The sequence below is a fragment of the Penaeus japonicus genome, unplaced genomic scaffold, assembly GCF_977035675.1.
Source record: "Penaeus japonicus unplaced genomic scaffold, GWHDUDI00000001_assembly GWHDUDI00000011, whole genome shotgun sequence".
Classification (NCBI taxonomy): Eukaryota; Metazoa; Arthropoda; class Malacostraca; order Decapoda; family Penaeidae; genus Penaeus; species Penaeus japonicus.
In genome coordinates this window covers 34,031,565-34,041,845 of record NW_028234413.1, presented here as the reverse complement: position 1 = coordinate 34,041,845, position 10,281 = coordinate 34,031,565, and the positions used below count along the sequence as shown (strand labels likewise).

The 10,281-nt window shown below is 46.3% G+C and overlaps 1 protein-coding gene across 5 annotated transcripts in view; it reads left to right on the top strand.

Moving 5' to 3' along the window:
* Positions 1 to 9,832, top strand: part of LOC122257099 (glyceraldehyde-3-phosphate dehydrogenase) — a 25,337-nt gene extending 15,505 nt beyond the window's left edge. For 2 of the 5 annotated variants that reach the window (XM_086541975.1, XM_086541974.1), the window contains exons 2-3: positions 6,861 to 6,979; positions 8,448 to 9,832. In XM_086541975.1, the coding sequence (XP_086398101.1) occupies positions 6,902 to 6,979; positions 8,448 to 9,371 (1,002 nt within the window). In that variant the 5' untranslated portion in view covers positions 6,861 to 6,901 and the 3' untranslated portion in view covers positions 9,372 to 9,832. Of the gene's footprint in view, positions 1 to 3,775; positions 4,295 to 5,751; positions 5,913 to 6,860; positions 6,980 to 8,447 lie in introns of those variants that run through there. The other 3 variants (XM_043022172.2, XM_043022173.2, XM_086541976.1) reach the window with 3 other exon arrangements.
* Positions 9,833 to 10,281: the final 449 nt, after the last annotated feature.

Here is a 10,281-nt window from a genome sequence, read left to right as displayed (position 1 = left end):
CAGAAATAGAACTCCTCCCCCCTCCCTCCCTCCCTCCCTCCCTCCCTCCCTCTCGGTCCCCCTACTCCTCCTACTCCTCCTCCCTTCCCACCGTCGAAGGAGGGGGGTGGAGGGAGGGGGAATGTAGAGAGTGACGGTGGGAGGCATAAAGAGGAGAGAGAAGTGGGGGAGGAGGGAGGTGGAGGGAGAGGGAAGGAAGGAGGTATGAGGAGAGCGTGGGAGGATAGGGGGAAGGAGGGGATGGAGTGAGGGGGGAAAGAGGAGGGAGAAGAGAAGGGAAGGGTTATCTGGAGAGCGAGGGAGGGGAGGGGGGAAACTAGAGAGCGAGGTAGGTCAGGGAGAATGGGAAGGGTGAGGAGAGAAGGGCGAGGGAGGGGATGGAGTGGAAGGAAGTTGAGGAGGTGGGAGGGAGAAGGAATGCGGGGGGAGATCGGAGGGAAAGGTAAGTGAGGAGATAGGAGGAAGGAGAAGAAAGAGGAGGGGGAAGGGAGGGAAAGCGGGCGTGAAAGGAAGGAGTTGAGGGAGGAAGAGAATGGGGGACAGAGGAGAGAGGGGGGGGAGATGGCAGGAGTGGTAGGAGGGAGGAGGAAGGAGGAAGGATTGTGTCACACTGGTTTCTGGTTCTGCGCTTCTGATTTCTGAGCCTCGAGTTACGGTCATGGATGGGGGGGGGGAGTTTCTCTCTCTCTCTCTCTCTCTCTCTCTCTCTCTCTCTCTCTCTCTCTCTCTCTCTCTCTCTCTCTCTCTCTCTCTCTCTCTCTCTCTCTCTCTCTCTCTCTCTCTCTCTCTCTCTCTCTCTCTCTCTCTCTCTCTCTCTCTCTCTCTCTCTCTCTTTCTCTCTCTCTACCTCTCTCAACCTCTCCCTCCCTACCTCCCTCCCTCTCTCCCTCCTTCCATCTCCCTCTCCCTCTCCCCCTTATTCCTACCCTTCCCTCCCTCCCTCCTTCCTTCCATCTCCCTCTCCCTCCCTATCCCTCCTTCCCTCCCTCTCACCCTCCCTACCAGGCTGCTACAACGAATGCCGTTATCAATTCAGTTTCTATAGTGTAGCATAATGTCGCTGGCAGTGGCACGGAGCCTCATAGGACTTGGCACTCCTATGAGGTTGAAAGGCGTGTTAAAAGAATTATTATTAGTTGTCAACTTTAGGGTAGGGAGGGGGGAGGGGTGGGACATAATGGATGGATGCTTTTGTTTTTCCTGTTTATATTGTGAGGGGAGGGGGTGGTTGCAATGGTAATAGTGGTAACAAGAATAATGATAATTTTATAACATCATTAATTAAAGATGATGATGTTCATATTGATCATAATGGGAAAATGTTATCATGATTATTACTGTTGTCATTACCATTATTACAAATAATACTTAGCGACTGGAATTCCTGTGATTTGCTTATATTACATTTGTTATTATTATTATTATTGTTATTACTATTATGAATTGAAAATCATTATTACTATCAGTATTAAAACGGCGATTATTGTCATTATTATAATGTCCATTATCATCATCATCATCATCATCATAGTCGCCGTCGTCGTCACTGCCGTCATCACCGTCATCATTATTATCATTATCATCGTTATTATCGCCATCGTGATCATACCTACTATCATTAATAGACTCCTATTACTCAACATTCCTTCACGTAATAGGGATGGAGATCAAGTTCCTCAAATAGATGCATTAATTCTCTGCTGTGCATTTGCAGTTTCGGTTCACTTAAATTTGTGAACCGAAGGGAAGGTTCAGTTATTTTCGGTGCTTGGTTTATTGTTGCTATTATTATTGTTATTAATATTGTTATTGTTGTTTTAAGCTGGTATTATTATTTCCAATATTATTGTTGTTGTTTGTTGTAGTGATGTTGTTATTATATTTATTGTTGTTTATGTTTTGTGTCTTTATCATTGGTAGTATTATTATTATGATGATGATGATTATCATTACTACTGTATCACTGTTATTATTTTGATAATCATGATCATCATGGACACCATGACTGCCGTTCATATTCTCTCCGACAATTTACCCGTGAGCGCACCTGCCGTCCCGCTCCGCCGCGGTGCTGACGTGCCGTGCTGCGCAGCGCCGATGACGGACGCCGGCGCTGTGTCGTCATCACGCTCGGAGGTTACGGGAGACGTTGACGCAACTATGATGACTCATTCGACATAGAATACGTACTGTGCACGTACACACATATACGCATGCACGTGCAACGTGTACACACACACAAGCCGGCACGTGGGGATGATGTTATGCTGGAGGAGTGTGTTATTTAGCTATATGCATGTGTGCGTGTATAATACACACACACGCACACACACATATATATATAATGTGTATATGTGTATATATGTATATATATATATATATTTATATATATATATATATATATATATATATATATATATATATGTGTGTGTGTGTGTGTGTGTGTGTGTGTGTGTGTGTGTGTATGTGTGTCTGTGTATTTCTTTATATGTATGTATATATAGAAATGTATATATATTAATCTATTTATTCAAATATCTATTTATACTTATAAAATACCCAAGCATGAAAAGTTTCCATTCCTAGTGAATGAGGACAGTTTGAGCACCAGTGCACGGTAGCCATGGCGATGACACCAATAGCGAAACCCCAATCATATAGCGTTGGCGGTAAGAGGAGGAGGAGGCAAGCGGAAAAGGCCAAGATGCAAGATGTACGAACTTACAGCGAGCAGGAGGGGGAGTGATGGAAAGGGAGAGGGAAGAGGAGATGGATATGGAAGAGGTAGTGGAAGAGGAAGAGGAGGGGGAGGAGATGGAAGAGGTATAGGGAAAGGTAGTGGAAGAGGAGGAGGAGATGGAAGAGGTAGAGGAAGAGGAGGAGGAGGAGATGGAAGAGGTATAGGGAAAGGTAGTGGAAGAGGAGGAGGAGATGGAAGAGGTAGAGGAAGAGGAGGAGGAGGAGATGGAAGAGGTATAGGGAAAGGTAGTGGAAGAGGAGGAGGAGGAAGATGTGTAAGTGGAGGAAGATGAAGGTGGGGATGGAAGAGGCATGGAAGGAGGGTGCGAAGGGGAGTAAGAGGTGTGGGGCGATGGAGATGTATAGGAGAAAGACTAGGATATGGGAGTGGAAGAAAGGGTGAAAGCAGAGTATGCGTGAAGGGAAGAAAAGGAGGAAGAGCAATGAGAGGGAGAAGACCGTTAATGAGGGAAAGAAAGCACATAGAGCAATGGCTAAATAATGCAAACCCACTTCTGTATCGATGACATGTCATCGGGGAGGAATTCCTGGAATCTGGAACGGGACAACAAACAAGCCGACACGCTGGCAGGGAGTGTTTCCCAAAAAGCTTAGAACGAGGCATTTTAGTGAAACTGGCTTGTTTGAAGTGCAAAGCAGCGAGTTTGCGGTTGGTCGCCACGAACCACTTGCCTGGGAGGTGTGTCGCTCTCGGGATCTGCTCAGCCGTTCTTCCTCCAGTCGCCTTGGAGTCGGGTACTCGGTAAGTCCCATTTTGTCATGGAAAGTTTCAGACGGAGAATCTGGCCGTATGATGGATAATAATGTGATACGATTTTCTGTTTCGAAGAATCACGATGTAAGTAGCTTTGGCTTAATTTTTTGCTTGTGGAAACCGGTAGTTTGTCAATAACGGGTCGATGGCAGCGGCGCCTGGAGAAGTAGACAAAAGTTGCCTTTCATTCCACGTGTTGATCTTGTATCGAGTACTAAGTGTGCGCGGAAGGTAGGCAAATAGGTGCGTGCATGACGCTCATAGTGTGTCACGAATATAACAGCGAAAGCCACCAATCCTATCCTGTCCTACTTAGTAGTTAAGAGGTTGTGGACCTGGAGTTACATTTGGAGATGGAACTTCTACAATAATGAAGAAATCTTGTGTGTTTTGAGAAGTCCATCCAGCTTTACCTCGCCACACACCGGCCATCAATACGTTGGCCCACTGCGGTCGCCACCACATGCATGGGCGCCATCACCTCAAGACGTCGAGGGTCGGCGGGGTCCTCCGCGACTGTTGCTTCCCCTCCTACCGAGGTACTCGACGAAGAGGAGCAGCAAGGGGGGCAGCAGCCACAACAGGAGGAACAGCAACAGCAGCAGCTAGAGCAGCAGCAACAACAGCAGAAGCAGAAGCAGGAGAAGGATGAGGGAGAAGAGGAAGAAACGACTCCACTTGTATCACCGATTCCCGAAGACGAAGGCGCTGCCGAATCGCTGTCCTCGTCTTCGTCAGATTCTGAAAAGGAGGATTTAACCGAAGCTCATGATGATGCAGGTGTCTTTCTGTGCGATTCGTTGTCGTTGTCGTCGTTTCAGTCGAATGGGGTTTAAAGGGGTGATTAAGCCTTAAATGTCAGTGAATCTATTATCACCAAAGATTAAAATATCTTCAAGATTAAACCGTTAGGTCTGTATTTTACAAGTGCCTGACATTTTTTTTTTCCATTTTAATGATATTCTCGAGTTGAAGGAACATTTTCACGCAAACTTTGGCAATAGAACGGTTTCTATAACTAGAATTAAGATTTATGAAGGGCCAATCATCATTCTTTATTTTTTTGTTGATGAACTTGTCAAGCATGTTTTGATGAACGTGTCAGTGGTTAGGCAGGCAAGTGGTGCGTGAACCAGTAAAGGGTGGGATGGGGTGGAGGGGGGGGGGAGAGAATGTAGGTGACGCTGTTCGGAGGAGGTAGGCGAAGGGGTTGTAATTCCAGGCATGCTTGTAGGCCTAACGAATAATCCGTTTCGTAGAAGTTCAGCGGGAATTGTGATTTCCATGGACGTGATTCGAATTAGGAACAGAACTTTAAAAGTAAGTGTTCGTGATATACTCGATTTTAGGCTTGAGGGTAATAGGCTTTTAAATAATCAAGCCCATCTTTGACGGCAAATGTGTTTTCTCAAACCCAGAGCACCAATGGCTATGGCACTACATGACTGAATTACGGGAGAGCGAGAGCCAGCTTTCACTGGCATGGCTCTGATGTTGAACCCGCGACTGCAGACTGCAAGCCCTTGTGTGTCACCTTGGACGACCTTGACTGTCCCCATGCTTTATCCTGTGGGACCATTTTTGAGATAAAACTGTATATGGTTTTGTAGTGCTTGTTGATGTTTTCATCGTTTTCTTTGGTTGATGCGTGTTGAGTAATTTTTGCTTTGTGGGTCGGGTGTAAAGAATTTATCTGAATTTTATTAAGTCGATATTTTACTCTTCTTTACTTTTTTCAGTGATGTCCTTGCCTGTCTACATGTAGGTTTATCTTGCATAATTGGATATTCTCCTTAAATTTCTCTCTCTCTCTCTCTCTCTCTCTCTCTCTCTCTCTCTCTCTCTCTCTCTCTCTCTCTCTCTCTCTCTCTCTCTCTCTCTCTCTCTCTCTCTCTCTCTCTCTGCTAGGCACTACAACCCTCTCATTCAGAATATACTTGGCATCGAGAGCCCCCGTGTTTTGTGATAGGTGTTGCCCTTTGTGCCCTGTCGTAGTTTTGAAGGTCGCTCAAGGAGCTTGGCCGGCACATCGGAACCCTCCCACCACCACTATACCCCCCACCCCCTTCCCCATCAGGAGGTGCCGGATACTCCGTTCTTCCTCGGTTTAATTCTACCTGTGATGGATGATGTCACCTATACACTAGTCTGGAATATGCCACTAAGTAATGATATTGTTCGAATAAACTGGATATTGATTTCATGACGAAGCGAAGAGAGGCAGGAAATGACTTAGGCGGTGGCTTGTTCATGCGCTGGGATGGAGGGGAGAGTGGAGGGTTTCCGCGCAGGTCACGTGACGAGGCTAGAGCATAAAAAGGCGCCGCGCCGATTCGCCGGTGTCAGTCTAGTCAAGACCAGAGTGGTGAGTGAGCATATTGCGACCAATAGTGACTTAGTAAATATTGTTTTAATTATAAAACGGTGATTAGATTAGCCTTTTATTTTGAAGTGAAGTATTAAATGTTAAACTTGCGAGGAAGTCGGAATCATCGTGTGACAGTATATATTACCAGCAATTTTTTAGTGATGTCGCCGGTTATGTGGGAGTCACTATTAGGGGGAGGGAAGTGGTGGTAACGGGTTACTTTTAAACTGCGACGTGGCAGAATAGTCACCAGCTTTCCGTAGCTTTCGCTGAAGATTGAATTGAAACTTGCAACTTTCCTTAAAACGAGCAATGTCACAGTAACCTTCTTCAAGGTCATCTTATTGATTTTGTGATGCAATGAACGCCGTCAAGGGGTATGGGGAAGGGAGGGCCCACTCCAGGAAAGGATTATTTCATTTGCATAAAATCTCTCCTTGTCAACTACTAAATGTATTTTTACGAATGCCGTGGATATATTGAGAATCCTTTCCGGGATGTGTACATGTAGACAGCGCCGGCCGGCTCCGTGTATACGTGACCGAGTGCAGGGTTTTGTGACGTAGTAAGAGCGGCACAGCATCACATCAAACGTCCCTTCTTAGTGAGATTAAAGGGGTAGATTTGGGAGACTCGTGTTCACCTTTGTCATAGATGGGTTTTAAGGATATAGGCTTTTACGGACACTATTGCACTTCTGTTTTAGTTTCTTCATGTGAACTATCTCCCTCCCGACTTACGGCAAAATCCCATTTCCTGTTCTATCTACGGAGGATTTTTAACCAGTCACTTGGATATTTACTATTATTTGGTCTTCCTCCCCTTTTAAATTAAATCGCTGAATGGTATTTTTTCCTTGAGAAAGTCTTAGTCTTAGAATTGGCTGCAGATTTCTAACTTGTTCGTTCATATTTTCTTCTCCCTCATAATAGTTTCCACAGTTACATTACTTCATATCGCATTCTCTTCCTTCCGCAGAAGTTTCCTCGCCACACAGTTCTACCACCACAACCGCTAACATGTCGAAGATCGGTATTAATGGATTCGGCCGCATCGGTCGCCTGGTGCTCCGCGCAGCCCTCCAGAAGGGAGCCGAGGTAAGTTGGTTTATTTGCTTTTAATATAAATGTTCATTTGGCTTTATTTTAGGTTTGTTTCGGTTGGTTACAGTGGGATTTTTTTTGTTTTAAGGCAGGTTTGTTTGGTATATAATCAAAATGATGTAAATTACGGGAAAATGTTAGTTTTGCGAAGTCGAGTCATTTTCGCGACGAGTTTATACTAGGAGACAACATAGATGAATGAACGTTAAGTCGTAATTACTCAGTCCAATAACTACACAACCTCGCCTTGCACCGACAAACATGCGTGTTAGGTAAGCATTCACACGCCAGTATAGGAGATTTAAAAAAACGTCCGGCTTATGAGGATGAATACGGCTCTGTACGATCAAAAATAATAAACTAGGGGGAGGGGGAGTAGACTTCATTGGATTACAGCCAGACTACAGACGTCACAGGTGGGGGCTAACCCTCGTGTGAGGAAAGGGGGTAGTCTAAAACCGGGGTCGATATTGGCAGTGGAGACAGCCTAGCAACACGCCTGCAATAGTCGTGTAGTCCCTCCCCCTAGCAACGTTGCAAAGGACAAGGTTAAAGGATGATGCCAATTGCATGAGAAGTGGCACTGTGACAAACACGTTCTAGCTACTTCTTCATGAAGTGACTTTGTGGACTTGTGCAAGGATGTTGGGTGGGAGCGGGGAGATGAGGGCAGGTCACGTGATCTGGATAATAATAGCTCAAATATACCCCCTCCCCCTAGTACCCTCAAGGGTGCGGCTTGCTTGCATCTTGATATTCAGCAGTTTCTCTATATACATTTAGAAATTTATAAACACTGAAAACATCGGGGGGGGGGGAGTCATACTTACAATTAGTTTCTTCTCCGAGGCAGAACTTTCAATTGAAACGTTTTAATGATCCTGATGAGTAACTCTATTGCAATGCCTGTATGTTAAAACGTTGCAAGAGATCACTATAGAGGGGTTGGTCGGGAAGTGAATCACGTGACCGGTTCGTGGTGGATGTCGGTTGCCGGTGGAGCTTTTACTTGTAAGCATGTGCGCACGTACACACTTGCATATGACTACATTGTATTTTAGCCTTAATGAACATTATTTATCTGAAAGTTATCTATTTAAGAAGATAATTTTATACATTGTTTTCCTATCACCGTAACGCTGTGACAGTGACGTCGCGTTCCCTAGTTGGTTGCCGGCATCAACAATACGGTCCCCGTCTTCCTGCGGGTGAACGTTGCTAGGGGGAAATGCCGGCGTCGTTTATGGGTTAGAGATGGGTTATCTTGGCGCTCTCGGGTTAAGCGGGATCTCTTGTAATGGCGATTATCATTTTATTCGTAACAATGTACTGGTATTGATAGGTTTACTAGGAATGATATCTAATTATGAATAGTTATTACTTCATATATTTATCACAGCTTGATTTTTTTTCCTCTAGACTGTCTTTTTGTGCTACCACTACAGCGTTTTGTTCTTTTCAGGTGGTGGCTGTGAATGACCCCTTCATCGCGCTGGACTACATGGTGTACATGTTCAAGTATGACAGCACCCACGGCCAGCACAAGGGAGAGGTCAAGGCTGAGGACGGCTGCCTCGTCGTCGACGGCCACAAGATCACCGTCTTCAACGAGATGAAGCCTGAGAACATTCCATGGAGCAAGGCTGGTGCCGAGTACATCGTTGAGTCCACCGGCGTGTTCACCACCATCGAGAAGGCCTCCGCTCACTTCCAGGGCGGCGCCAAGAAGGTGATCATCTCCGCCCCCTCCGCCGACGCCCCCATGTTCGTGTGCGGCGTCAACCTGGAGAAGTACAGCAAGGACATGAAGGTGGTGTCCAACGCCTCTTGCACTACCAACTGCCTCGCCCCCGTCGCCAAGGTCCTGCACGAGAACTTCGAGATCGTAGAGGGCCTCATGACCACCGTGCACGCCGTCACCGCCACCCAGAAGACCGTGGACGGCCCCTCCGCCAAGGACTGGCGTGGAGGCCGTGGCGCCGCCCAGAACATCATCCCCTCATCCACCGGCGCCGCCAAGGCCGTCGGCAAGGTCATCCCCGAGCTGAACGGAAAGCTGACCGGCATGGCCTTCCGCGTGCCCACCCCCGACGTGTCCGTGGTTGACCTGACCGTGCGCCTTGGCAAGGAGTGCTCCTACGACGACATCAAGGCCGCCATGAAGGCCGCCGCCGAGGGCCCCCTCAAGGGCGTGCTGGGATACACCGAGGACGACGTGGTGTCCTCCGACTTCGTGGGTGACATCCAGTCCTCCATCTTCGACGCAAAGGCCGGCATCCAGCTGAGCAAGACCTTCGTCAAGGTCGTCTCTTGGTACGACAACGAATTCGGCTACTCCAACCGCGTGATCGACCTCCTCAAGCACATGCAGAAGATTGATGCCTAAGGCGTTGGCCTCGTTTGCAGGCTGTGAGGAAGGGAGGGCGCGAGGGACGGCGTGGTGCGGGCGGGGTCGCGGGACATCTTGTTCGTCGTCTTCGTGCGTTGCTGCTTCAATTACTCTTAGTAACATGTTGGCAAAAGAACTATTTAGTTTATTTGCATATATAATATATAAACACGAGAGAACAAGACTGATCTTAAAGTAGGAACTGCCCCTGCGCGCCCTGGCATCACGCCCTTGCGCCCTAAAATGCCTTCGTGTTGGTGCGGGTGGGCGAGCGGGAAGAAACGCTGCACGCCCTCAATGCCGCCACACGTGGGTGGTAGTGAGAGTGGTCGTGGTCGTTGTTGTTTAGAGTCGTGCTAGTCTCATCCCTTACATGTTTTTTGTCTGATAAACACTCTGGATCAATGATGTATGCTATTTGACCAACTGGATATTGGCCAATAAAGAACTTAATTTCACATGATTGCTTTCGTTATCTTCCTCTTTGTGTACAGAAACCCATAATATTAAGTTGCTTAACCAACTTCAAAATCTTTAGAGATAAAGTAATCTAACTACTAAAAAGTTCTGGGTTGGAGAATATCACTCAAAAAGGTCGACTGTCATTTATAAAAATCCCCTCTTACGAAATTGAGAAATGTATTAATTTTATAACGCAAAAGATAACGTTAATAACGTTAACATTAACTCAAAAGTCCTATGTTGACTTTGAAAAGTTAAATCACGCTATGAGGTAATGGTCTCAATTATACCGTTATCTACATAAAATGTTAATGAGAGAAACAAATGCTGTGCGTAGAATACATGAAATTACGTAAAGCCTTATCAAGATACCCCATAACATCGCTGCAGTTGTAAATGTAAGATCACAATAACTCTTATCGTCTGTACCATAAGTACCTTAGGC